This window comes from Lutjanus erythropterus, chromosome 13 (genome assembly GCF_056507025.1).
Source record: "Lutjanus erythropterus isolate fLutEry1 chromosome 13, fLutEry1.hap2, whole genome shotgun sequence".
In the NCBI taxonomy this organism is placed as follows: Eukaryota; Metazoa; Chordata; class Actinopteri; order Lutjaniformes; family Lutjanidae; genus Lutjanus; species Lutjanus erythropterus.
In genome coordinates, this window is record NC_139329.1 from 30,643,453 (window position 1) to 30,659,342 (window position 15,890).

The 15,890-nt window shown below is 40.2% G+C and overlaps 1 protein-coding gene across 3 annotated transcripts in view; it reads right to left on the minus strand.

Moving 5' to 3' along the window:
• tmem117 (transmembrane protein 117) overlaps nt 1-15,332 on the minus strand; it is a 63,930-nt gene extending 48,598 nt beyond the window's left edge. Inside the window, exons 1-2 of one of the 3 annotated variants that reach the window (XM_084734886.1) lie at nt 15,209-15,332; nt 7,457-7,764 (exon numbers count right to left, since the gene is read on the minus strand). In XM_084734886.1, the coding sequence (XP_084591012.1) occupies nt 7,457-7,764; nt 15,209-15,216 (316 nt within the window). In that variant the 5' untranslated portion in view covers nt 15,217-15,332. Of the gene's footprint in view, nt 1-7,456; nt 7,765-9,702; nt 10,001-12,022; nt 12,430-15,208 lie in introns of those variants that run through there. The other 2 variants (XM_084734888.1, XM_084734887.1) reach the window with 2 other exon arrangements.
• Between the last annotated feature and the right edge of the window lie 558 nt (nt 15,333-15,890).

Genomic DNA, 15,890 nt, shown 5'->3' on the forward strand with positions numbered 1-15,890 from the left:
TTGACAATGAATTAAGACTAATTGCTTCAGTGTCGGTACATGCAGAGGCATTAATTCAGTCTCAACAGCAAAACACGTACGCTAAGAAACATACAGAGAGACAATAAAATACCCAGGAGTGACACACACACACACACACACACACACACACACACACACAAAGCATGCAGAGAGCCCCTATCTTGCCACCCACCCATACACTCCTACACACACACACACACACACACACACACACACACACACACACACACACACACTCCACTGTGACCCGCAGCCACACAGTGCCATACATGCGCCATCTCAGCCTTTGCGTGGCACAGTAATAACATATGACAGAACCCAGATGGCATCCTGCAGGCTACAATCATCAAGATCAGGGAAAAGGGGACAAGAGGCACTCCAACAACAGAGCAACCAATGACACGTCTCACCCTCTCTCTCACACACACACACACACACACACACACACACACACGGCTCAGCAGAACATCCAGCAGTGTTAACAGCTCTGTGATCAACAGAAACAGGTTTTCACATTTCTGTCACCTCTTCCTGTGCTTCTCGCACTATTCTCAACCGTCAAATAACTCACCGGAGTGGAGATGAGCGGTCAGCGTTTGATTGAATGTAAGTGTCTGTAATACCATGCAAAGTAGGTTCTAATCCGGTTAGAACGGCACTCCACATGACTCACAATTACCCTTCAATTTACCTTTTAGAAGTCGCAAAGCCTCAGAGAGAGATAGGTGAATATATTATGCTAATCTAGGGACTGAGGCAGCATGCAAAAGAGAAATGAGGAGCAGTTTCACTTTTCCCATAATGGAGATGAGCTGTGAGATAGTTACTGCAAAGGTGGCTCATGATATAACACCTTACTGCTGAGGTGCTGCATCGCTGCAAGAAGACAAACTAGTCCAAGATGAAGCATTTGTTAGAAGTATTAGACAACTTCAGACTTAATCTGTGATATTTAGACAACCTGAATTATCCTATCAGCGCTAAACGAACAAAGATTTGTCTTTATGGCCACACAGAGACTGCAGGTGAGTGAAGAGCAAAACTACCACATATTAGTATAAATACAAGTAATACAAGTACCAGTAAAAAACTATACATAAAGGTCCAGTGTGTTTAGGGGTTTATTGGCAGAATATGACAAAAATGGACTATAATATTCAGAAGTGAGTTTTCCTTAGTGTATAATCACATGAAAATAAGAAGCATTTTTTTTTTGTCACCTTAGAATGAGCCATTTTTAAAATGCTAAACTAAATCATACACACTGGTCCTTTAAACCAGAACAAAAACAAAGATTTCATTGATTTTGGGGAAACATTTTGGGGAAAATGCTTATTTGCTTCCTTGTTGAGAGCTGGATAAGAAGATTGATACCACTTTCATATCTATCCATTAAATATAAAGCTACAGGCAGCTGTCCAGTTAGCTTAGCTTAGCAAAAAAAAAAAAAAAAACAGAAGCAGGGGCAACAGTTGGCTTGGCTCTGGCCAAAGCTGGGATGTTACAATTTCAGTTCTGCATTGAAAATCGATCTGAAGGAGCTAAATCGAAAATGGATCAAAATCAAAAACAAGGCTGATAATTCCACCTCCGCCTACTTGTCTGCCTCTGAAGCTTGCATTATGACTTTTTGTCCACTGGACAAAAATGTAAGTCTTGATTTTAGATCAACGTTCAGGGGTGCCAGGCTCTCTGTTTCCTACTGTGTCCAGTCTTAATACAAATCTAAGCTAATCGTCTGCTGGAGTTTCACACTTCAATCTACAACAAAATGAATAAGCATATCTGCCACAATGTTGAATTATTCCTTTAAGGTGCTTAGTAGGTTAGACACAAGTTTGAATGTCAGTGGATTTCACATCCCCACATCATTTGACCTGTAGCGTTCTTATTTTGACGTTCTCCATAGATTTTGTTTGTTCTCATGAAGTCGACTGAACTTCCCCGCTGGGGAACAATAAAGGTTTATCTTCATGTTGTCAGTCGAGGTTTAGGCAACCTTTGCTGTCACTTCCCGAAGACTGTGGTACAGATTGACATCTGCCAACTCAAATCAATGGCTTTCTCCAAATTTATCTCAAAATCCGTCTCTATTTTCAGTCTTGTGTGATCTTGATGTGCGTATGAGGGAGAAGGAAAGTCAAAGCTTGTATTTTCCACTGGTGAATTATTATTGACTTGTCTTACAGTCTCACTTTCACACTCTTTTTCTTTCTCTTTCTGTACTCTACTCATTTCTACAAAACAGTCTGAAAATAAAGACAAAAGTGGCATTTGTCTATGAATCCCACGAGGAAACGAAGTGTTTCTAAATATTAATATTATATTTATTGCTGCAACCTACAGCGAAGTCCTTGACCCCAAATGAGTCCGTCTTAAAATTAAAAAAGGTGACTTGATCTAATCTGTGGCTGGATGCAAACAAAGCCCACTCAAACTGAAATAGACAGCTCACAAACCCTGTGTGACCTAAGATTTAATACAAATGCATAATGACAGCCAGTCTCCCTCTGAATGACCAGAAGTCATTGGCTACCGCCCACTCCATTAGAGAGCACACATAGCCTTGAGTGGCCGAATGGAACGGCATAGGTTGTTCCTTGAACCCCAAATGTAGTCTTAAATCACATAATCTGTCACAAGCTATTCATCATTGAGACTTTATTCTGTTTTTCCCGAGCAGAGAACAATGCTGTGCACCTCTGCCTCCTCTAAATAGCAACATGACTGAAAAGCAGAAGTGAATACGAGGACTGCAAAGAATCTGTTATGTGACAACTGGATTAATTCTTGTGTGGGTTTCTGAGGGGGCAAATATCGTGGAAAATGCAGGAAAAAAAAAAGAAAATCGCTAGAGGGCGGAGGAGGTGTAATTCACTATGAAATGTTTTTCTAGGCCATCATAAATGATAAATGATGCAGCCGATGTGTCAGCTTTCAAAAACAATGTCTGTTTCCAGGTTTGTGACAAACTGATTCGGAGTTAAGCACAGCTGCAAACAGCATGAGCTTCAAAGTGATTCCAGTTACAGAAGGTATTATATTTGTACAATGGCATCAGAAGCACCTTCTCAAAGTGTGACTGCAGAAAACAACAGTCGCAGATTATTTCCGAAGTGCTTTTTCAGGTACTCAAACCTTTGCATGGACCACTGTTTCTCTCCAGAAGTGTTCCCACCGCCCGCCTACACATCAGAGAGCAGATCGAGATCTGCAGGGCTTCAGCAGAGACATCATGATGTGCAGTAGGTGTGGGCCATGTGGGCCCATGTGACAGATCCATAATAGATGATGTATTTTACAGCGGGCCTGGTTCTAGAGTACAGCTCTTACTGACCTACCTGGGCTGTGATTACGTAACCGCTTCACTGAAATGCTGTGCAGGACGCATCTCGCCTCTCCACGCTCTCAACACCAGCCTCTCCTCTCTAAAACACATTCTCTTTATCTGTCCTTTCGTTACATCCTCAGCTCTCTAAAGAACAAAACACACACACACACACACACACACACACACACACACACACACACACAAAGACCTGTTCACTCACACACACTGAAATACAAACCATCTGTTCGGAGGCTTGTTGCAGCACATTAGTTGAAGCTGGCTGCAGAAGGAGCTGCACTCTTTCTGTCCTGCAGAGTGAGTGTGCAAACCCTCATCCAGATACGCTGAGCCTTAGTGTAAAACCTAAGGCTGAAGTTCATGTGATGAAGCACCTACATTACTATTATGACTCATGCAAATGAGAAGTATTGCATTGTATGGACTGTATAATGGGTTTGTGAGTTTAAAAAGAGGCCAGTTCACTTAAATCACAAAAAATTATATAAGCTCTACTAGGAGCTTGTGGGTTTATTTTGCCAAATTTGTGTTATTGGTTTCTGAGATTTCTGCACAGGAATTCTTCTGTCTTTTCAGAATCAGTGTCCCAGTTACTCTGCAAAATCCAAAGAATTCAGCAGGGACGTTAATGATTATCATTAACCGCCATTAAGAATATAATCGATTAAAATGTATTAACCAACAAGTTTCTCATGATTTGGTTTGGTCTGCCTTATTAGTGTAACAATGAGAGTAATTGTGCTCCATTTGACATTACTTAGCCTGGTGGAGACGTTTGTTGAACAAGGACCAGCAGACAGAGAGCCTTTTTGTTTTATTATTCTGTTTGTTCAAACTGTTTGATATGCTGCTAGAGCTGTTGAAATAAAACAAACTAAGAAAAAGATGCCTTTTGTTTCCTTTTACTTTTTAATGATTAATCGCTTATTGATTGTAAAGATGTTTATTACTATTGGGGCGCCCTGGTAGTTCGGTTGGTAGAGCATGCACCCCATGTACCGAGGCTATCGGCTAAATTCCACCGGGCGCGGCTGCGTTGCTTGAGTTGATCGCAGCCATTCTACACAATGTTTGCGATTCCACCGGCAGCGCCTCTGCGCGACCCAGAAGCAGCTCTCCGCTCCACTCCTCTTCAAATACGCACCAAGTCTATTTTTGACGGATGCCGCGTCAATTAGCACAGAGCAGACTGAACAGCTGCAGCAGCTGTGGGTTCAACTTACAGCTGCAGCCCTTTGCTGCATGTCACCCCCCACTCTCTCTACTCCTTTCCTGTCTTCACTTTAATCACTACTGATCAAAAGCCAAAAAGCCCCCCCCCAAAAAAAGCAAGAAACAATGTGTTTTTAGTAAAGTTTAGACATGATGAAATGTGGTAGCCAGGCTAACCACCCCCTTCTTCAAGTCTTTATGCTAAGCTAAGCTAATCATACCCTCATTCCATCCATATTTTATACATTTAAAAAAATGAGATATTGTATTTTAGACCCTTTTTTTAAAAATATGAATTAACTTCTGTATCTCAGTCTTAGAAATCTCTAAGGGCTGCGTGTATGTACAGCATCAAGTAACCTCATGTGCTGTCCACATGACCCAAAGGAAAAGAAACCCTGTCATAGATCCTAAGTAAGGAAACATCCAATTAAATGATTGCAACTTGAGAGGACAGAACAGCTGGTATTATCTGACCCACTATCTGTCCATCGTGTACAGGAAAACCACAGTCCTCGAAGCCATTTTCGATTTCCCCTCTTAGTGAGGATTCTGTATTTGCAGAAAGTATCATGTCATCATGCACTCTTGGCTTTCTATTTATGCTCAGAGAAGATGATCCCTCAGAGTACAACACCCCCCCCCCCGTCTGTCCTCCAATTATAGTCATTAATGGTTCATCCCAAGAAGATAAGCCTGGGTGGCCAATAATATCCGGGCCTAAGTGAGTTGTGAAGTGAGTAGGAAATGAAATGTGTGAGTTGAATGGAAAGTACTGCAAACTGCTGCACGGTTTAAACAAATGAGGGGCTGATGAGGTTGGAGTTACGGCCTCATGAGCGCAGAGAGGAATGAAGAGAGTCAAACTGACAAGAGGGTGACAAGAGAGAAGAGGAGGTGGTTGCGAGAAGAGGTGAGAAAGATGGCGAGCAGGTGATAAAGTAGAGGAAGCGCATCAAAGAGGTGTGAGAGGTAAAGGAAGTGAGCAACTTTAAAATATGTAGCAGATGGAAGTGATGGGTGTTGTGTTGCAGAGATTCTCAACATGTCAGAATGTGTCATAGCAGGGAAAGCAGAAATGTAGTTACAAACATTAATTAATGACAGCTGCATTCCATTTAGGTGTATCGGAGTCCTGTTAGCATGCTTGCTCACTGGCATGACTTACTGGGACTTAAATGGAACAAAGCCATCACTGATGTACTGTACTTTTCTTGTTATTACAAGTCCTGACTGCAGACTGCCACTGCTGACATCTTGACTTATTACAGCAGGTGGAACTAATATCCTTACTGGTTAGACCATTTAAGTGTCCCTGTATGCCAGCCAAATGAGTCAGCATGCACAACGGGAACCCTGATAAGTAGCTTTCCTAAATGGAATGTGGTTATTTTTAAAGAGAAACATCAAAAATTTTACCCATCAAAGACTGTTTACAGGTCTTGAGGAGTACTACAACACATAGTATGTGAAACAAGTCGAATGAAGTCTTTGGTGGCCTTAAAGGGAACTACAAAATCAGAAAATTTGCCTCAAGTGATGTCATCTTAGTCCACTTTGGTTAGGGCTGAAGACTACAAGCTTGAAAATGAAGAAAAAATGGAGGTGTGGAGTTAGAAAAGAGGTATTTTACCAGACTGAATGCTAGCTGCAGGCTAACAGCTAGAGGCTACAGACCTTTTTTTACTGCAGACAAATTGAAATAGTAGCGTAAACACGTGTACTACCAGTGATACTAATTAAGGTCCTGTTCTATTCAGCGTCTGTGTTTTCCCTACTATTTCCTGTGAAAAACAGCTGCTGTGAAAAACTATCGGCAGTCGAGTTGCACGGGACTGCAGAAGAGAAGAATGCATGGGAAACAAAGATGAAATCTGTTGTTCAGCCGCGTTAATTCTGATCCTTTATTTCAAACTATACCTCATGAGTCTGACAGTGTTATAGAAGCACCATGCTAAACCTGTGGAGTGCTGTTCCAATGCTATTATTATTATATATATTATTGTATATAATTTTATTGATTTGATTGTTTTCTCCTAAGCCTCTTCTTTTAAACAAACACAAAGGATTGAAAAGAGTATCTGTGGTTTTGTTTTTTCACTCTGCATATGCACTGCAAGGGGAGAGTGGGTGTGTGAGTAGGTCGTGCTTCTTTATAATGAGTTACAAGCCAAAAAGGTTGAGAACCACTGATCACATACAAGCAATACGAAGTTTTCAAAGTCCATAAAACAGGTTTCTAGTATACGCCGAGACATTTCAAACCGTCTTTGCATTCAAACATGCATACGGCTTTGTATAATATACGTCTATTCAGCAGCAACTGATCACAGAGCTAAATCTCACAAAAGAAACAATAATAGCCATTTCTGCTTTTGTTTTGTGACGGATATGTTTAGGTTTTGAAGACTGATCCAACAAAAGCAATTAGATTACCTCTCCTTGAGCTTTAAGAAAGTAATTTCCCACCATGTCTTGCATTGAATAGACTGGATTAATCAAAGAAAATAATCAAGTGATTAAAACACAATGGAAAAAAATTGTAAGTTGCAGCTCTACTTGAACGAGAGTGTAATAAAAACAGAAAAGACTTGCAAATTCTGTTTGACCCAGATCTGATGATGAGTGAGAAAAAAAGGCAGAAAAGAAAAAAAATGGATGCAGGAGCATAGATAGAAACACAAGAGCTGATTGTATAGACAGGATAACTGCCTTTCATTACGGTACTATTCACAAACAGTGGAGTGTAAGGTGCTTTTTTTACTGATGAAAAGCCATAACAACAAGAAAGAAAAAACTCAGGACTGAAGGTTCCCTCCGTCAGCAGAGCCATTACTCTGCACATTCCACTGCATTATTGTGCGCATGACTTACCAAAGAGCTGGCGGTGGAATATAAACTTCCCGGCTAACAGGCCAGTAATTATGGCCAGTATCCAGCACACTACTTTGAGGATGTTCCATCCGAGGCCCGGGTACTTGTTGAACAGGAAGGAGAAGCAGTTGCCCACCACGATCATATGGGCCTCTGTCTGACTGTGGGAGACGGGGTCCTCGGCGAAGATGAGGAAGTTGAAGAAGGTGACGAGGTAGGCCACGATGAGGCGCGACCATGGATGCTGGAAATAGTAGCGAAAACGGGCATCTATTTCCATCCTGCTGAGCCCCCCAGCCACGCTACACCTGGGAGTCAGACAGAGAGAGAGAGAGAGAGAGAGAGAGGGCTTCTTTCAGTCAGATTACATTACACTCAAATCAGCAGGGCAGATTAGAGTGAAAACATCCCTCAGACCGAGATTATAACCGAGGTTTTGTACAGAGTCGGATTATGCTAAATTCAGACAACTCTGACAGTTCAGCGACAGTGTCAATAATACACCTACATGGAGATTTCTTAACGCAAAAACAGGTTTTCCCCTCAACGCTAAGATTATCACACAAACCAAAACAGAATTTCAGATTAAGACATTTTGAGGCCTTTGACAACCCCAACTCCAAAACAAAAAAACAAAACAAAAACAAACCTGGGACACTATGTAAAAAACATAAATAAAAACAAATACAAAGATTTCCTTTTTTCACTTTATTCAATTAAATACATTACAAAGACAAAATGGTTAATCTGCAAACACATTTCAAATAATAACAGATGGACTGATGCAAAGTAAAAACGTGTGCTGTGGCCCGACGAGTCCGCATAACGAGGACATGGACCATCCAGATTGCTGCAAGTCCAGCGCTCACTTCAAAAAGCCAGCATCTGTGATGGTATGTGGATGTGTTAGTGCCCATGGCATCATGGGTAACTGTCACATCTGTCAGTGCTGAAAGGTACATGCAGGTTTTGGAGCAGCATATGCTGCCATCCAGAGACACCCCTGCTTATTCCAGCGAGACGATGCCATAACACATTCTGCACGTGTTACAACGGCGTGGGTTTGCAGTTAAATAGTTTGTGTATACTAGACTTTCAGATCTCTCTCCCATTGCAAATTTGTGGTGTATTATGAAGCACAAAATACAACAACACAGACTCCAGACTACCTGAAGTCATATATCAAGCAAGAATGGGATAGCGTTTGCTTTTAAAACTTCAATAATTAGTGTCCTCACTTCCTAAACACTTACTAATTGATGTTAAAAAAATAGGCAATGGAACACTGGAAGATGTTGCAGGCATCATCTTTTAGAATTAGTGTACAATTACAAAAAACAATAAACTTAATGAGTTGGAACATCAAATGTTCTGTGTTTGCACTATACTCAATTGAACATAAATCAAAAAGGATTTGCAAATAATTAGATATGGGATATTATTTATGTTTTACACAATGTCCCAACTTTTTTGGAATTGGGGCTGCATAAGTAAATGTGAATTTAAGACATTTTAAGGAGCTGTATCCACAATTTTACTACTGTCCATGATTTCACTTTTTAAAAATTGTGAACAATGTGTGAACATTTTTTGAGATTTTGTTTGTTTGTTTCTTGTTCCCTGAGTGGGTGTGAGGAGGTTGTGCATGTTTATAATGGTCTGGTTAAGAACCACCCATCAGATACAAGGGGGAAGTCCATAAAACAGCGTAAGCTTTGTACTGTATGCCAAGATGTTTCAAATAGATTGATATTCAATGTGTCTATTCAGCAGCAACTGGTCACATAAAACTCAGTATAGTACTGATTATTCACAGTTTCCTGTTTCACTGCAGTAGTGGCATCAATCAACTTGAACTGAGAGCAGAAGAAATTAGTTCATCAATTTAAGTCCTCTGAATTCATATTTTAATCATTTTATGCAAAAATATGAAACATTTCCCAGTTTCTGTTTTCCTTTTGCGACTGCATACTCTGACAGTGCCAACAACACACCTACATGGAGATTTCTTAGCACAAAGACACACAAAGCTGCCCCATCAACACGAACATTATGACAAAGAGGTGCTTGATCTGTCTGCTTAGTGATGCCAACACAGCAAACGAATCAGATGCATGAAAACAGGGTAAACAAGTAAGACATTCATGTGTTAACTGAGCTCACAATTTAACAAGATGCTGCTTTTCAGAGGACTTAGGTTTAATCTTTATCAGTCAGTAAAACAAGTTGAGGTTTAAGTGTCATACCTGGAGGAGGCAGAATCTTGAAGTGCTTAGCTGTAAAGCAGTGGCTTTTGAGAGGCTTATCCCCTCTCAGCCTGTCTGCTCTGTGCTCCCCTCAAAAACTTGTGGCAGCATTACGGTGACGCTTTGCTCTGGAACACCTGCCAAGCAGCGCTCGAGTAACTTCCCGACTGTCCTCCCCTCTGTGTTTTTAAGCCAGACTGTATCCATTCACCCATGAATTACGTCTGCGCTCCCTCGTCTTAGCCCTCAGTGACCGGTCTGACTTTGCTGGACTGAACTTCCCAAACCAGTTCCCTGCTCCGGCACCGTTTCCTGAAATACCCCCACGGTGGGGACTTTTGAGTGACATAATGGCTTCAGGAATAGAGCTGCCACAGTGGCTATTGAATTTCACCAGCATCATGTTTGTCTCGTCATTATGTGCCACCTTGGGTGCTGCTAAGCCAGTGATTCCACTAATAGGGGTAGATTCACTTAATTATCCTAGAATAATCTTGCACAATTAGTCTTCTGTCTTTATCCCAGTGCCTTATGGCAGGAGAGTGACTAACATGCATGGAGAGGGACTCAGCTACAGCAGTGTTTATCAACCTTAGGGTCGGGGTTAGTCAAAGGGGTTGCGAGATAATTTCCAGGGAGTTGCCAGATGGTTGTGGAGAATAACATAAAATACTGTGGCAACTAACATGGTTACATAGTTAAAACTATAACGTCACAAGACAAATAGCCCCGTCTGTTGCACTGGATGGACTCGCAGAGAATGAGAATAGTCCCGCCTTCAAGCATAGCCATGTTTTATCTTCTATTTTACTCTATAGGACCAGAATTTACTAAATGAACCTCACGCTGTGAAGAGTTGGACTTGAAACTAGAGACCATAAACTCATTAGGACACTGTTTACCAAGGTCATAAATCAAGTGAGAAATAGGGTCATTTTCTCTAACCGGACACACCAGATGGTTTACTACACAGAACCGTCTGGGCAGTCATCCTTAGGAACTGTTAAGAAAAGGGCAGGCACGTTCAAAAAATATTTGGCAGGTGATTTGATGAGCCATCTGTCTAACAGGGGCTAGCTTCAATTAATCAGATCAACGCTTTCATGGATAGTTCATGCGGTCGTCACACCTAAAGCCACACCCGCAGCTGCAGGTGGTCCCTCCTAGGATTGGCTGCACCACTTCTGGTCCATACACAAATGGATGACTAGAAACCTGGTGAGATTCAAGATTGTGATTTTGTGATCTCGAGAATCTTCAGAATCATCACCCTGATTTTCTGCAATATGGATATTTTGGTGGAGGTAGCAAACACCATACAAGGGATGGAAATAGGGATGAAATGCTAATTGGTTTCACAATAAACTGCAAAATTCAGACGATTAGCATTACTGTTTCAAATTTTAATTATCATTACAACTTTGTTTAACTACTAAAATCTGTCTGGCATCAACCAAAGTTAGCAACAGTCAACCAGACGCAGGCACAGTATGCAACATGGGTCTATTTTGGGTCACTGACGGTGCAAGGGACATGATGCAACAACTTTTAAGAGGTTTTCAATTAAAAAACACTTTGTGAATTGATTTCAGTGTGTGTATCAGTACTTTTTGAACATTTTCTGCATTTACATTACATACATTTAGGAAATTTTCATACTGTTTCCTACCGAGCTCCCACAAAGCTTCAGAAATCACCCTGGCTTTCCGCAATATGAACTTTTTCATTGGGGTTACAGACACCAGCCTGATTTTTCTCGGGGGGTCATGTCTCTAAAAGGTCAAGAATCGCTGAGTAAGACCCAAAGGACATCTATGAAAACTTGGGATACAGTATGGTATATAGTAGTGGGCTACTGCAAAATTTATATAATAATGGAAACTCAATGAAGACTGACTTTGCAAAATCAGATCCTCCTGGTAAATCCTTTAAACTCCCTGTCTGTCCACTCTACACCATAAACATTTATACTGATCAATATAAAAACAGTCTCTAAGTGCTGTAGCAGATACACAGGAATGGCTCCAGTATTTGGTGCCAATTTCTGAATTGACTCCAGTGTAAAGAGCATAAGTCTGTGACTACACAGCCCCTCTAATGTCACAACAGGGATGACGCCAAATGTCACATCACCAACCTCACGTATCTCGGAGATAACGCACCAAGCTTGACCGGAATTATCTGATTACACAACTTAAATGTCGATGCACCCTGCGAGATCTGGGACGGCTGAGATTCGTGCAAGTCCCACCTGCCTGTCTGTGTGCGTCTTTGGTGTTATATGTGCATGTGCGGTAAATCATGACCATCAATAACGCACCTGCTCCACGCCGTTTTTGCTCTCAGTCGACAGCCAGGACGAGAAGCCCCGCTCCCGCACGGCTCTCCTGCCACATCAAGCCGACAGCGGCGCTCTAATCATCCCAAACACGAGATGGTGATACGGGAGGATTGTGGAGGAATTATCCATGCGACCTGTTGTTGGTACACAACAGAGGCACCCCCAAATCCTCTGCCATTGTGATGCTGGAGCGTCCATGCGCCGGGGCGGGCCAGCTCAGCCGGGCGGTGCTTCGTCAGCGGGTTCCCTCCAGACGGTGGAGTCTGTGGGCCGTTAGAGGGACGGTGCTGCTGCTGCCGCTGCTGTACGGTGGATGATGGAGACAGCTGGGTCCACACAGCACGCATAGCATCAGTGCAACGCAATGTAGCCAAACACGTTGATTCACCAGCGTCAAGTCAGAGTCTGTGCAAATATATAACTTCCGCTCACACCTTTCAAATTAAAACGTGCTGAAAACGGATATCTAAACTAAGTGACGGAATAAGTGAAAAATTATTATTATTATTATTATTATTATTATTATTATTAGTGGTAGTAGTATTTGTTGCAGTAATAATAGTAGACTTGATTTACAATTTCATTACAATTATTTATTTGGGTTTGTTTTACTTTTTACTTCATGCATCAGTTTCTGCTATTTTAATTATTCGTAGAATGTACAATGCCCGTATGTTGCTGAAATATTGAAATTCCTCTCATAAAGGAGTGGTGACTGACAATCAATAAACTATTGGGTGCTGGCATTAATGTAATTTTTTGTATTGTTTCTTGTGTCATTTTGCTGATACTGACAGGAAGGCATTTAAATACAGCTCTTTTTCATTTTAAAAATACATATTTTAAATACATACATACATATAATACACAATGCCTAATCATTTTCAGTCAGGTCAGCTTCTTTCTTTCTTTTTTTTAATTTGATTGAGCACATACCAAATACAAATAGACAGAAATACAAAACTTAAAATTAATAATAATAAAAAAATACATTGCCTTAAAAAAAAAAAAAAAAAAAAAAAAAAAAAAAAAAACAGTAGTTAAAAACGGCCCACCTCAGATCGATTTCCCCATATCTAGTCATGAGGTGACTTACTTTTTTTTTTTTTCTCTCTTTCTCAAATAAGATATTATCTTAAAGTCTGTCTTCTTCTTCTTCATCTTGACTTTCTTTAAACACCATACCAATGTTCTTTGATATTAAACTAATATTAAGCTGACAGGACTCATTCGAAATACATAACCTAATGTAGAGATATTTAAGCATATATTATTTGATTGTTTGTATTATATCATTTGAGCAATAAAATGTGCTGTGTATGCTTTAAGAGCCTATAGTACTGCAACGGTCTTATTTCTAAGCGTCACACCCTTATTTTGAAGACCGGTTCTTATTGTTTCCGGTATGATCCTCGCTGCTGTGTCTGCTGTGACACAGATCTGAGATTCCCTCCGGTGACGGGATGATTTTGCTGCTGTAAAATGTATTTATTTATTTATCTATTTGACGAGGAGGAGTGGGAGGGACCGAGAGCAGAGACAGGAAGCCCGGTGGCTTCCAGATGTTACAGGATTTCATGCCAAATTAGATCTGCTGCCACGAGAGGCGGAAATCTCCCGTTATCACAAATCAGAGAACTAAATCAAAATGAAAACATAAAATATAAATGACTAGCTTTAATCGTGATCTAATTGGGAACCTATTGTTGAATGAAAATAGATAATCTAATAATTCTGTAAAATAATTTAATTGAAAACTATTCAAGTAAAATTAAAAAAATCAGGCAATATATAGAAATTAAAGCCAATTAGTACAGTACTGATTAAAAGCTTATGATAGTGAGTAAAGTTGTAGCACACACACATTTTTAAGATACAGTTTTAACTAATGATTCCTGCCTTCCGCTTCTATATTTCATCTGTCTTCGATAACGTCTTCTCTGACTGAATGAAATACATCTGATATTCTTTGAATAGCATATATACACATAACCACACATTTTTGCAATGATCCCTCAAAAGTGGTTCTCATTTGTGACAATTGAGGAATTATATTTTACATTATTGTCCGTCAGTTTAAGTGGTTTTCATTCATTACTTCCAGCCCTGCTCACCATTCTGCAAAATCATGCATCAATTGTCTGCATCAATTGTCAGTTCATCTGACAAATTACTGTTTGAGATTTCAAACGTCATTCCCCCCACATGGATGCATGAACACGCTGTCATAAGCCCACTTTTTCATTTAGTCAAGTGAAAAATAAATATTCACTGAAACTCTGAGTTCAACAGAAAAACACCACTTTTCAGTGCTTCTGTAACAAACAGATAAAATAACTTAGTTTGTTCAGTATCTCAATATTTGGCCCGAGTAACACCTCTTCACTGAAACAAATTAAATTAGGATGTGTGAGAAAGTTTTTGTGGTTGATTCAGTTTTTTTTTTCCTCCACAAACTAAAACCTAAAACATCTCAAATAAATGAATGTTTCTCAGACATTGTCACAATCAACTCCAGGTGCCAGTTTGTCTTGTCGAGTTCACGGGACAAAAGGGCCTAATCGGAATCAAACAGGACAGGCACACACATTTTAAAACACAATACCCCTGGGTAATTTTTCATTTTCATTTTCATTAATTATTTGCGAGACAAGAATGAAAGCATCTTTAAACAAACCCACACCATCAGTTTAAAATTTCAAATATTTTTATTAAAGAACACAAAACTGGGTCAGTCCATTCCATGTAATAAAGCTTAGTTCATAAGGTAACACAAAATTCCACTTCGGGATTTCCCGCTGATGCAAACCGAAGTCAAAATACGGAAGTATATCCAATAAGAGAACCCCGGACCAACGAAAGATCTCGCGAGAGTGACGATTTTTTTTTAAACCCAAACCATGATTTTTCCACAACCCTCGCCGAGTGTTTTCTGTTATTACACCCACCATATTTATTTAATTATAGCGTTCACATATTTAAAACAAAATTTGCTTATACAGGGCGCACAATGAAGAAACAAACGCACAAAATGTCGCGAGAGTTCCAGAAATCAAGGGTTCCCAGTTCACTCTCAAACAGAAAATCAAACCCAAAAAGTTTGTGAAGGAGGAAAATAAATGGCAACGAAAGGGAAAAAAGAAGACTGGGCTTTTGCCGACTCACTGTGTCATGGAGGGAGTTTATTGATCAGCTGGTTCTGGAGATATTTTCGGAGGACTGACTCGGCTCTTCCCAGCGTTACACCGTTACGTGACTTTTACCTCTCATTATATAGGAAGAGACGTGGGGCCGTGATTGGTTGTCAGGATGAACAGGTGACAGGGGTGTGAGTTTAATTAATTAAAATTAATTAATATCTAAATCAGAGGTGGACAAACTTTTTCCTTTCAAGAACCAAAACTGAAACGTAATGTAAAGCCATATAAATTCATAATTGGTTATCTTCTATTGGCCATGTGAAACAGGTAATTATTACATGAGCTGAAAAAAAGTCCATATCATGCATCCCTACATACAGTATAATCTGTAGTTTATGAACAGCAGAGGGAAATAGGGGCCAAGATGTAGGGAGCAAAGGTCAATATTTTACCAAATCAAACTGACAACACTATGTCAACATAAACAAACCACACTTCTGCCTCTCCTATGTTTATTTTTTTCCAGTAAAGTTCATTATAAAAGTACAGAAACACGCTTTAGTTTTAAAAGAAGGAAACATTTTTGCTATGATGGTTCATCCTTACACAAGTATTTTCCTGGGGTCCCTATAGAGATCTCAGTCAGTAGTCCTTGTTAAATATGTTAGTAGAGCGAGGGTTAAAATGCTTCATACAGATTTATGCAT